The following is a 13,544-nucleotide window of genomic DNA, read 5'->3' on the forward strand; positions in this document are numbered from 1 at the left end:
AACAAAATGGATGAAGACAAAGTAGAACTGTAGGAAAAAGCTAACTTGAAGAAAAATGAGTTGACTATAAAATACATAATCCATGTGCAATACTTTTGAGAAGACTTTGCATATTGCGTTGTCTATATAATGTCTATTCACATTCAGAATATTGGTAACACTCTATTAATGTTCCCTTTGTTAAAGGTTCACTCAGTAACATTTTGTTTATGTAATCTTGGACTGACACATAGTGGTGTGGATGCTAACACATCAAAAGCTGCATATAAATGTCTAGTTAGAAAGGATGAATTGCAACTGTTCATGTATAAATTTACTAAACCATTTAATCGATGAAGGTGTTACAAACATAAAAGTTAACCAAAGCCTGAAGATAGAACTAATCAATGAAAATAGTTAACAAAACCAATAGACATTTAGGCTATATTTACGCATTTGGCAGACGCTTTTATCCAAAGCGAATTACAGTGCACTTATTACAGGGACAATCCCCCCGGAGCAACCTGGAGTTAAGTGCCTTGCTCAGGGGCACAATGGTGGTGGCTTTGGGGATCGAACCAGCAACCTTTTGATTAACAATTATTTGCTTTAGGCCACTACCACCACTCCGCATATATATATATATGTTTCTGCGGCAGCCCCAGAGCTCCGACGCTCACTCCAAATTCACTCACTGCTAATATATAGTGCACACACTGTCATTCACTAGATAGGAAATAGTGAATGAGTGAACGATTTAGAACACAGCATACTTTTCTTACACGCCCACTTGTTCAAACTGCAAACCTTATCGTCCCCTACAGGCCGTTTGACAGAATGCAGAGGGATTCCTTTCCTTTTCATCAGGTCATCCCATGATGCACCGCTCCTTCAACGGCTTCAGTCATTCAAGCTGCTCAGCTCTGGTGCTGTGAGAGCGTCCGCTCGGTTAGGCCACCTGGGTTCGGATAAACCTGCATCCTGAACGGACTGGAACCTGAACGGGAATCTTAACGCAGTGCAATACACTTTCCCCGTCCATGCTTCAGGAATCGGCGGCCGTTGACGGGAAGCGAACGTTTGGGCGGCAGAAGCGGCGGTGCTGTCAACGGAGAGTGGAGCTATTGCAGCAGAAAGTGTTCAATATATAGACTAACACAGAGTGCGACGAGAACCGGGGGGATTTATTTATAATTATAAAGCAACTTGATGGATTTAGAGACCGGAAGAAACGAGCTGGGGGCGATGGGAGACCCTTTGCAGCCGCAGACTCCCAGTCGCCACGAGAAAAGTCTCGGGCTGCTCACCACCAAATTTGTGACTCTGCTGCAGGAAGCGAAGGACGGAGTGTTGGACCTGAAAGCTGTAAGCACGAGACTAGTTTGTGCTTCATCTTCATCATCACCACCGTCATCACCGTTTTTATGCTTTCAGTGTCGCACGCGCATAGCGCCTGATGCAAATGTATCTCTTTTTTTAACGTTTGCATACAAACAGATGCACTTTACAGTGTTTTGGGCTTAAAACACAGAAAAAGTTGTTTAAAAAGTTAGTTTTCTTTTTAAAAGGGGGGAAGGGGTGGCATACACAACCCCTCTCTCAACTCCCCCGACAGCTTGGCGCAGATAAAGTAGTTCCTTCATAAGCCAGCTAACAGGTTGCATATGCAATGCTACCACTGTCGGCAAGGCAAACCGCCCCTGGTGCTTGTTGTTTTGTCCTGGATGTTTGTGCGGTTGTGGAAGAATGAGCCCGTCCGGGCTGCAATCTCAAACAAAAGCCATCAAAACAAGCACGTGCTCCTGAGTTGCTGCTACTTTGGATGGTTTAGGCCAGACTTGAGCTTTTTGCACGCTCAGAGTTGCAAACTTTGCATCTCTTGGGTTTAAAAGTTGATATTACGCCTAAAAACGTTAAGATCATTTGTACAGAGAACAACTTGGATTTTGTATTCAGTTGTTGAAAGCAGTCATGACAGTGCATTGTAGTCATTCAGAAAAGTGAGTGAGCTACTGGAACTTGATTGCATCAAGTTGTTTGTTCTGGCTGTATTTCTAGTTTTGTAAAAGGCTAAACACTTTAGAAGTGGGTCCTGTTTTATAGTTAGTCTATTGACTTGTAATGATGAAACAATGAGAGGGATCAAAAATTAATCTCTGTTTTGTTCTTTTGGTGTAAATGTGACGTAGGCTGCAGATACTTTGGCTGTAAGGCAGAAACGGCGCATCTACGACATCACCAATGTTTTGGAAGGCATTGGACTCATTGAGAAGAAATCCAAAAACAGCATCCAGTGGAAGTAAGGCTGACATGCTCAATCATGGCTCTTATTTTCAATAAGACCTATATTCCTCTATTATCGGCCAATGTTTGGAGTATTAAAGTGATTTGTAGAAACATGGTAAAGATTTTAGTGTGTCACTTGGGGTAAAATTAATGGTCGACCAAAAGAGGAGTTTGCTGGTACAATAACAGATGTGGCTGAGAAGGCTGGTAAGTTTTATAAATCGAAAGAATGAAAAAAAATCTCATAGTCTTTCCTTACTGTGATTGGCACAGACATAGAGGCTACTGGCAGTAGCGGTGTTAACCACCTTGCAAACCATCCCAATTGCGTGGGGCCCCTGGACTTCTGGGGGCCCCGGTCGGAAAGCTGACCAAGATGTGACCGGTGACACGTTACATGTTCATGCTTGGATACGCTGTTCTCAGCTGTCTCGGAGCGGTTCACGTGCATTGTGAAGGCAAAGTGTTGCAGGTGCACCTATTCACGCAATTCTGATTGATGCTGCTTATAGTTATTATACAAATCTATAAATGCAACACAGTATCACAGAATTGTAGGACAACCCAGCATGTCACCTGATTTGTAATAAGGAAACGGTCAAATAAAGTTTTACACTGGAGTGCACTATCATCCCGTCAAAATAAAAGCTCCAGGTGAAGTAAATACGCCAGAAATATATTACTATTGTATTAAACAAGTCCTCACAATAATACAAATCAGTATCGTATTATAATAATACATTTGCAGGATAATAATTAATATTCATCTGAGTTCAAAATATTAGTGAGTGAAGTTGTAGTTTTTGCAAATCCTTTTAATTTACTAAAAATGCTTTGTAATAACAAGTGTGTGTGTATATATATTTGGGTTTTTTTATTACTGTATTGGTGCATATAAATTATATTTATTATGTTATAAATTAAATACAATTCTTCCTTGTGTTTATTTAGTGGAAAAAATGCATTCATTGTCTTTCAGATAATTTGTATTTAAAGAATTGGTTCACCCAAAATGAAAATTCACCCTCATGCCATCCCAAATGTGACTTTCTTCTGTTGAACACAAATTAAGATTATTAGAAGAATATTTGAGCTCTGTAGGTCCATACAATGCAAGTGAATGCGTGCCAAAAACTTGAAGCTCCAAAAAGCATATATAGCCATCACAAAATTAATTCACAAGACAATAATGTTAAAAACTAGGTGTAAGGAATTGATTAGATGGATTTAAATTTTTATTTTTTACTAAAATGTTTTGCTTCCAGTCAACTGTGGTATGCACAGTCACAAGGGTGTAGTTCAAACTACCTCACGCTTGACGGATACAAATACAAATCTATAGAAAAACCAATTCAGCTTCTGTATAACGCGTTGTAAACAACACAGCTCTTCCATATTACATGCGTCAGTTCTCGCGTAAACTTTCCAACGTGCTTGCGGCACATGAGAGGAAGCGTGTATTTGACTCTCGTGACCATGACTACCCCAGCTGGGTGGAAGATACATTTTATTTTTATGTTAGATTTTAATGTTGATCTTTTTCTTACTCGCCGAGCGTTTCTCTTCAGAAGACATTATTTATGATGGCTATCATTACTTCATAATGGCTATGTGTGTTTTTTTGGAGCTTTAAGATTTTGGCACCCATTCACTTGCATTATATGGACCTACAGAGCTGAAATATTCTTCTAAAAACCTTAATTTGTGTTCAGCAGTAGAAAGTAATACACTTCTGGGATGCATGAGGGTGAGTAAATGATAATTTCACCCAGTTGTTCGTCAAAAAAGGGCCCTCGGCTGGATGGTTGCTTGGGGCGCCGGAATTCTTAAACCCACCCCTGGCTATTGGAGTCCAAAATGAATAAAATCACAGATACAGTTTATTGTGGTTTTCAGATTTTTTCATTTAAAGTTTAAATGTTTTCAAGTAAAAAAATTTTTTTTGTAGTTTAAATTAATTTTTAGTAAACTATTAAATAAGTGTGTGTTTTGTAACCGCATTTATATCAGTCATCCTGCTCTCTAGATATTGCTTTTGACATAAGCTGTTTGAAAACCCCATATCGGTCGACCACTACTTTAACCAAAATCCCAATATTTACCTGAAACAAATTAAGAACTGGTGCACAGTGTGAGACTTTTATCTATAAACAAGCCCAAAACACAAGGGACACTTATTTTGAAATGACGGAGACTCCATTACAATGCTCTGTTTATAAGTATTTACCAAATTAAGTTTTTATAGCATCTACATTTGCCAGATTAAGGGTTTTGTATAGATATATTTCACCAGATGAGGTTTAATGGTTTATTTAACTTAATAAACACATTACCGCACCAGACATATCTGTTTAAAAATAATGACTGCATTTAGATATATCTCTTTTAATGTAGATTGTAGACTAATAAATAAGTCTGTTTCTATTTTCTTTTGTTTGTAGGGGTGTTGGTCCAGGCTGCAACACGCGTGAAATTGCAGACAAGCTGATAGATCTCAAGTTAGAATTGGAGGATCTTGACCGAAGGGAACATGAGCTGGACCAGCAGAGGGTTTGGGTTCAACAGAGCATCAAGAACGTGACCGATGACTCACTTAATAGCCCATATCCTTCCAGTTATTCCTTGATTGTCTCACTTTTGATTGTTTCACTGTTGCCAAGTTGTGTTCGCCCTAGATGCTGTTTTGAACCTTTTAAGTTGATCCTCAAAGTGAAGGATCTTTCATGTCAAGGCTTATGGCTGTAGTATGTCCTTAACCTAAAACACATTGGCATATGTAACTCATCAAGACCTCTGCAATTGCTTCAAAGGTTGGTTTACTATTAACTGCAAAATGCCATGTTTAATGCTACAAATGTATACATAATTTTTTTAAATTCGATACATCTATGCTTGTTTGCCTCTAGGTGACACTCTTCTAGCAATCAGAGCTCCCTCTGGAACACAATTAGAGGTTCCTGTGCCTGAATCTGTAAGTTTTGCTTGTACTGACCTACTAAAAAGTAATGTGGCACTACTATGTTAAGGTTATGGTGTCAGAAGGTCTTAACATGGTACTTAGACAAACATGATTGCCATATTCTTATACCATGGTATTTACATGGTGACCAAATTTGCTTTAAAGAATACTGTGGTACATATCAGAAAACAAAGAAAAAAACATGGTAGTGCTATGATACTTTTTAGTACTGTTTTGTTAGGGTTATGTCCCTTTATTATAATATATTTATTATTTTTGCCAACTGGGTGATTCCTAAGAAACCTGTCATAAAAATGTCCTGATCCTATTGTACACCAAAATCAAAACAAATCCATAAGCAATAGGGCTGGGTTGTATTTAGATTTTAAATATATATCGATATATTTTCAAACGAGATACAGGATGAGACAATACCATTTATATTGATATAGTTTAATGTTGCGTTACATAACCAGTTTCCTCCATAAAGCCGTGCCAGTGTTTGCATCTCTCACTCTCAACCGGACCCACTCATTCACAAGTACTCCTGTGACATGGAGGGAGATGCAGTGCCGGTCCAAACTGCCGAAAAAACACCCTGTGTATCAATCAGCTCCCTAGCACCCTATGTCGTGAATCAGTATATCTTGAACACATTCAAGATATACTGAACATTTTGACACTTATGACTCAATCACCCACGACACGTTAATGAGCTCGCACATTGAAGTGCAGCTGTTATTAATCAGCACCATCGTTGTATAAATGACAATCATTCATTTTCATTTAAGATATTCAAACGTACATTGCTATAGACCTTTTTCACACTCCGGGTTTTGGAATGCAGAAGTAAATGTTTTCAGAGTAAACTTTGACAGCGGTGAATGGGAGATCACAGCAAATATTTTTTTCACTTACCCATTTGCTCCAAGACCAAAAGAAAAAAATTCACTTTTACGTTTGAATGATTTTCAGTAGAGGAAAAAATAGAGAGCGGTGGATTAAGACAGCAAAATGGGAGAAGATGCCAAATTTACTGTCACTTTCTCAGCAGTTGTAATGGAAACACCCTCGGACCAGTGGTGATTCTTTTTTTTTTTTACTAATTCCAGGGTAATATAACAAAGCATAATGTTTTAAATTACACTCAATATTTAAAAAATGTATAATATAACATTTGAGATTTACGCTGATAAGGCAGAAACGCATCATCACAGTCTGTGAAAAAGGTCTACTATAACAGATAAATGGCATAAAGAAATACAAATATAAAGGAGTGTATTTTAAACCGTGTTTTAACAACTCAAATATTTAAAAGATTGTTTCACTTTCATGGTAATTATGAATAAAAGACATTACAAACAACATCTCTTTTAAAGAGAAAATAATGCTTGGACGTCATTGTTTTACACTTGTGTTCATCATCTAACGACTTGAGGGACTTCAGAAGACACAAGGAGGTTTCCGGTTAGGGACTACATTAAGCAACGATGCTCCCTGGTTTTTACAGTGCATTCTGGGATTTTTAAGGGAGCGAACATAAACTGCAGTAAGAACAGTGTGTTAAACTTCATGCTGCTGCTGCAACTCTGGCGGTGAAGCCTTCCAGCACGAAAAGTCTTCTGCCATGAAACAAAGTGTGTTGCAAACTTCATTTACAATCTCACACGTGGCTTTGACTTACAAAAGAACATTTAGCCCACTTCATAGAAAATATTGAGATATAGATTGTTTATTGCCATTCAGCCTAAAAATACAGAGATATGATTTTTGGTCCATATCGCCCGGAGCTAATAAGAAATTATATGTAGAAAATGGAAGTCTATTTTTGGTGCTATTTGATACATTTGGACATTATTTTCATGAGTTATGCACGTTTTACCCCCCAAGTCTTATTACCGCAATGTGAAAAAATGATATATTATTTACATTAAAGTATTTATACATCACAGTAGTACTCCCTTGGTACTACCTTAAATGTTTTGCAGATTTGTAATTTAATTCAATGTATTATGGTAATGAGAATCATCATTAAAAAAATTGGGAAGTATAAAAGTAAAACTTCCAGACGTGTTGCCGTAATGAGAATTGGAGGGTAAAAATTACTTTGGTAAGTGTCCTAAAAATAATGTCACAGTGCAAATAATCTTAATGGTCCTAAATGTAGGCCTAATTTTCTCATCAGATGTTATTTTTATATATTTTTTGTATTGATTTGGTGTTAAATATGACCTCACAATATCCTTGCAATGTTAGCAAGCATGCAGTCATTCATTATGTGGTACAAACTTGAAGGATTTGATGCAGATTTCAATTACAATTACAATTCACAAGCTTTTGATTCAATTTCGATTCATATGGGTGTATTTCAGCTATAATGTCAATTTTGCTTATATATACAATACATTTTCCATCATATAATGTTGTTGGGTATACAGGGGACTTGTGTTGTCAAACGTTCTGATAATTCGGTACCAAGTCGGTACTAGAATAGAAAAGATGTCAAGATAACAGTGATTCTACAGTACTGTTAGTACCGAGCACCGATTCAATCTGATTTACTAACCCACGCTGTCCGACTGACACAAAACTGCTTTCAAATGCTCACACACTTAATTTGAGTGTGCTCTGTTACTCCTTTTACACTGAAATGCAGAATTTATCAAATAAAAATTGTGATATGTCCAAGTGTGATAAACCTAAAAATGACTGCAATCTTAGTCTGCATTTGAGCTGCGTGCTTTAAATTAATGTGTGATGCAGACTGCTCATACACTGAAAATGCCACAGACATTGAGAACCATTTGCTTTGTATGAGATGATAAAGCAGAGCACTAAACCACTGTGAAGCGCACAGCACTATATATATATATTCACAGCATTTGCGCTTGAACAATCACACTGTCCATGTAACGAACTGTTTATCCATCAGAAGAAAAAGTGAAGCTTCCGTCAAAACCAAACATCAAAATAAAAGCTCATGTCAAAAAAAAGCTAGATGCCTAAAGTTGGAGAAATTGCAACAGAAATATATTACAACTGTCACTGTAGTAATATTACTAGTTACACTTTTACAACATGCAGTGAATGGATCTCAATATACTGCTCAATCACTGGTGACTGAAATCTGATAATTTGCCAGCCAGTGACTAATCACAGACAATTTAGTCACATATTGTGACATTTTGTAAATAAAAAAATAATCTTTAGATTTAAGAATCGGTATTGAAAGCATGATGTATCGGAAAATCGAGATGTTTACCCATTCCCACAAACTAGTGTAGAGTGTTTTTTTCAATAGTTTTAAAAACCCCTAATCATCTTATCTTTTTATTTTCAGCAGGTCAATGGACAAAAGAAGTACCAGATTCACCTTAAGAGCTCAGCGGGCCCGATCGAGGTCCTCCTGGTCAATAAGGACCCCTCTAACTCATCTCCTGTGGTGCTGCCGGTACCCCCACCAGACGATATGCTTCAGGGCCTCCCCACCCCAGCTTCAGCTACCTCAGCTGCTGACACACCCACCAAACAAGCAGCCAACAGTACGCCATCTCCTGCCTCCACCTGCCACAGTCCCACCACCAGTACTGTCCCTCCCAACACAACAACTGCCACTGCTGTTAATGCAGCCACAGGTTAGATGCCTTCTGTGATTAGTTGTTTGTCTGTTCCGCATTACTTTTTGGAAGTACAATTACTTTCACATTTCTTTCTGTTTAGCGTGGTAAAATGAAACAAATTGTAGATATTTTGCAGTTAACAGACAGTTTGTGCTGGCAGACAAATTCTATGGTGTCTAACCTCTTCCTTTTTGGATTGTGATGTCGTTCTATTCTTCATTTTGTTCTCATGCAATGGTTGTGGGTTTTAGACATATCATGCACAACCACTTCAGACACAACAGCCAATCTGTCATCTTCAGTGGATACCCAGCAACTGCAGTCATCTGCTTCATTGGATGGCAGCTCCTCACTTCCTGATTCCTCAACCCTTTTTGAACCAATCAAAACAGACCCTTCAGAATGTAAGTGACAAAAATGTTTTTAGTTTTATTAAAAGAATACTCTTCCTGTTATAAGTGGAGTGTGTAAGCTATCATGCAGCATTTTGCAAGCGAATAAACATATTTCTGAGACATTTTTTTCATTTCTGTTCTCAGTGCTGGATTTCCCCAAAGATCTTTCAGAAATGTTTGACCCTAAAGGTGAGGATCTGTTCAACATACTTGACATTTGCGGTGCCACAATAATATGCTTATGCTAAATATGCTAAAATGCTGTCATCAGTTACTCACCCTCATGTTGTTCCAAACCTGTATGACTGACTGACTTCTGTGAAACGTAAAAGGAGATGTTTGGCAGAATGTTAGTCATTGTCACCATTCACTTTCTTTGCATCTTTTTTTCTTTACAATGAAAGTGAATGGTGACTGATGCTAATCTGCCTAAAATCTCCTTTTGTGTTCCATGGAAAAATGAAATACATGAGGGTTAGTAAATGTATATATTTTAAACTATCCCTTTAGAGATGCAGTGATTTTAAAGAACACAAGGAAGAATTGCAGTTTCTTATTTTCACACTATTTCCTTCCTCCATACAGAAATCATGAGTACAGATCTGCTGGAGGAGCTGATGTCATCAGAAGGTAATGCTCCTCATGAATCGGGAAACCTGTACATTTTCTGTTATTAAACATGAAGTGGAACTTTGGATCTTTAAGTTGATAAAAGTCACAATGTAACAGTTTATTATAGACAGCAAATAAGGATGCTTATGTATGTATATTATGTAATCAATAAAAATTGTTGTAAGTTTGACAATCAAATGAAATTACAAGCTGTTTTTAAACGTTAGCTCATTGTGGTTGATTTCTGCACATGTTCAATGACAACATAAAGAGAATGCCCGCTAGAAAACTTCAACATTGAATTTGGTAATTAACTAACATGGCCACAATATCACCAATTCTCTCTCTCTCTCTTTCATAGTTTTCTCTCCACTCCTACGTTTGTCCCCTCCTCCGGGTGACCATGATTACATTTATAACCTGGATGAGACTGAAGGCCTCTGTGACCTTTTTGATGTTCCCATTGCCAATCTTTGACCTGTACACACACCATGCAATAAGAGTAGTGTACTTAAAAACTTTTAAACCCTTTTCCAAGGTGAAAAAAGAAAGAAAAGTATGGCTCTGTGTCAGATCCAAATGTATAAGCTGATTCTGTGTGTATATAAAGCTTTTATATATATATATATATGTATATTTACTCCTTACCAAAAGCGGCTGGCTGAAAAGGAACTTCCCTGCTAAATTCAACTGAGATATGAGGCTTTACCGGCCCTTGTTCAATTCATCTGATGAAAATATCAGCTATCCATTCAAGCATAATTTCTGTCAAATCAATCTATACTAGTGTGATGCCATTGTTTTTATACTACTTTTGTATAGACACAGAGAATTTCATGGTTATTACAGAAATAGACTAAACTCACCAGCAGTGGTTAGTGGTTCAAACAAAAGGAAATGTGAGCTAGCTTTATTTTAAAATTGTCTTCCTGTTTTATAGTATCTTTTGTCAAAAAGCATGGTCATGGCATATTTACTTATGACTTATCTGAACACAGCCTGCATACAGATTATTAATAAGAAATTATTGTAACACTTAACAATAAGGTTCCATTTGTTAACTAGTTAATGCATTAGGTGTTATGAACTGACAGTGAAATATATATATTTTTACAGCATTTATTCATCTTTAAGGTTAGTTTATAAAAATACAATCGTTCATTGTTAGTTCATAGTGCATTAATACAACTTTTGATTTTAAAACGGTATTGGTATATGTTGGGGAACAAAACTAACCAAGATTATTAAATGCTGTAAAATATTTTGCATTGTTAATTTGAACAATTGGAACCATATTGTAAAGTTTTACTAAAATTAAATAAATTTTTGCTAGCAACCATCATGCTTATCACATGCTTTTGAACAGTCATAAGTGTTTGAAAGAATTCAACCAGTAGGATGCTGTTTGTTCTCATCTTGCATCAAATGACAATGCTTGGAAGCATACAGCGGAATTAAGTTATACTAACAACTAAAGTGGCAGCGAGCATATTAGAGAGATTGAAAGTTCACTGGTATTGCAGAATAGGCTATTGTGTGGAAGCTTTACGGACTTGCGTTATATAACAACATATTTATTGTATCGTCAAGCTTTTCAGATAAAGTGAAGGAACATGTTTACAGTGTTGGATAAACCATTCCTACTTCAATCTAAATGTTTTTGCTCATCAGATGTGAAATTGTGTTAATACTCTGACTAACATAAAGGCTAGCTTACAGAGTTTCTGATGCGTTATGAAATGAATGCCTTACCTATACAACATATGCTATAAGTGATATTTAATATTATGAATTTAACTTAATTTTATCAGGAAAAATGGCTGTGGAAATGTCATGTCTAAAACCCTGTACAAATGTTAAATTAGATGCCAATTATTGCTATTTTTGTATTTTGAAACAACCCTACATAAGTTCCACCAGTGTCCTATTCTCAGCCCATTTAAATGTGTATAGATTCTTTTGTAACGTTAACATATAACATGTCTTCATTATATCTATATGAGAATAACTGTCTGAAGAAGGATGTGTGTTTGGTGGGGAATTAAAGGGCAGTCACAATATGACAAGAAATAGAGTATCAAAGAGAATGTTGTTCTATTGGCTCCTAAATGTGTGTGCACCAACTGATCGCAAACAGATAGTCATTTCATATAATGTTTTTTTACTGTCTTATATTTGTATGGTTGTACACAGTAAGCATTTACCATTTATTTTGTACTCAATAGATTTCTGATGGTCTGGTTTTCATTAGATGAATTGTCTGCCATAGTTTTCGTCTAACCTCTCCACATTGCACTTTAAAGCAGTATGACCACACAGGTTACTTCCAGCCCTGTGCTTTAAAGGGGTTGGCTGATTCAATACATTTGACATTATCCAGGGAATTCTGGCGTTTTTTAAATATTCACTGTTTGTCATTGCATTCATTAGTCATTCATCAACAGAGTTATTGGCCCCTTGAAATAAAGAACGTTTTTTTTTACTTTGATGTTAATGTATGTAAGTTTGTTGTGATTTTTACGGATTTTGATTATTATTATTTTTCCATCTCATTCCAAAGGAGTCTGTCATACTGCTATTATACTTGAGTCATATCCTGGACTTTCAGACATTCATGTTCAACTCTGACTGCAATAAGGGTGTTGTAGTGATGTGATTAAAAATTAGTTACTGAAAGAGTTAAATGTTCAAATCCCACAAGGAATGTTCTGGGTTCAATACAAGTTAAGCTCAATCCACATTATTTGTGGCTTAATGTCGATTACCACAAAAGGACTTTTACTTTTCTTAAAAAGCACAAGTCGATGTTACAGTGAGGCACTTACAGTGGACGTGAAAGGGGAATATTTTTAAAGGCTTAAAAGCAGAAATGTGAAGCTTATAATTTTATAAAACCACTGTCATTAATTATTCTGTTAAAATTTGTGTATTATTTGAACTTTAAAGTTGTTTAAATCGTCATTCTTAAGTTGTAAAATTGGACAAATCTTAACACTAAAATGTTAACGCATATTGTTTATGGATTGTTCCCATTCATTTCCATTGTAAAGGAGGGACACGTTCAAATTCATTTCTGTGGTAATAATCAACATTATGGCACAAATACTGCCGATTGATCTTAAATCGTATTGAACCTGGAATATTCCTTTAATTTCAGGATTCTACTCTATGTTGCTAAATAACAATGATAAAAACAGGTTCAGGTGGTCGTTACACTAGCAAATAAACCTTTCATATTCAGGTATTTTCCACATATAATGATTTAGGGATCATTTAGCATATTTGTTTACGCGTTCTAGTTTTGTCGCGTCTCTAACGGTGTACACAGGATGTAAAGTTGACTTAAGTGTCAGGGCGAGCAAAAGACAACGTTGATCCTTATTCGTACCTCAAGGAAAAGGAAAACATTTGGAGAGTGCTGGGTCTTCGCTCCCTCCTCAAGGGGGCGGGAGGGACATTATTCAACCCGGAACTGTGAATGTGATCGATTAGAACACTGAAAACTTTGAAGTAAATGCAACCGTTCGAATAGAGCTCGGAATAAAAGATCAAATGTTTATGCGATCTCGCCGACTGTGAAACTTCCCCCGCTTCCAACAGGTAAGACCAAAGTCACAACAACAAAAAAAACTTCTGTTCGCAACATTTTGCCAACTTCTTCCCTGGCTCTCGCAAAGCAGAAACAGACTTCAC

The 13,544-nt window shown here is 36.7% G+C and overlaps 2 protein-coding genes across 3 annotated transcripts in view; both read left to right on the forward strand.

The window, feature by feature from the left end:
- The first annotated feature begins 880 nt into the window (after window positions 1-880).
- LOC127640513 (transcription factor E2F4-like) lies at window positions 881-12,317 on the forward strand. 2 transcript variants are annotated; one of them, XM_052123116.1, is made up of 10 exons: window positions 881-1,344; window positions 2,169-2,278; window positions 4,707-4,867; window positions 5,031-5,075; window positions 5,172-5,236; window positions 8,565-8,859; window positions 9,096-9,248; window positions 9,384-9,428; window positions 9,825-9,869; window positions 10,213-12,317. In XM_052123116.1, the coding sequence occupies exons 1-10, from the start codon at window positions 1,189-1,191 to the stop codon at window positions 10,326-10,328; spliced, it is 1,191 nt and encodes a 396-aa protein (XP_051979076.1). In that variant the 5' UTR covers window positions 881-1,188; the 3' UTR covers window positions 10,329-12,317. The 2 variants fall into 2 exon arrangements, with proteins under 2 accessions (XP_051979076.1, XP_051979079.1); XM_052123119.1 differs by having other exon boundaries at window positions 8,568-8,859.
- A 986-nt stretch (window positions 12,318-13,303) lies between these two features.
- Window positions 13,304-13,544, forward strand: part of elmo3 (engulfment and cell motility 3) — a 29,066-nt gene continuing 28,825 nt past the window's right edge. The window contains exon 1 of the mRNA XM_052122915.1: window positions 13,304-13,451. The gene's annotated coding sequence lies outside the window, so the exon portion shown is untranslated. The remainder of the gene's footprint in view (window positions 13,452-13,544) is intronic.

The sequence above is a fragment of the Xyrauchen texanus genome, chromosome 49, assembly GCF_025860055.1.
Source record: "Xyrauchen texanus isolate HMW12.3.18 chromosome 49, RBS_HiC_50CHRs, whole genome shotgun sequence".
In the NCBI taxonomy this organism is placed as follows: Eukaryota; Metazoa; Chordata; class Actinopteri; order Cypriniformes; family Catostomidae; genus Xyrauchen; species Xyrauchen texanus.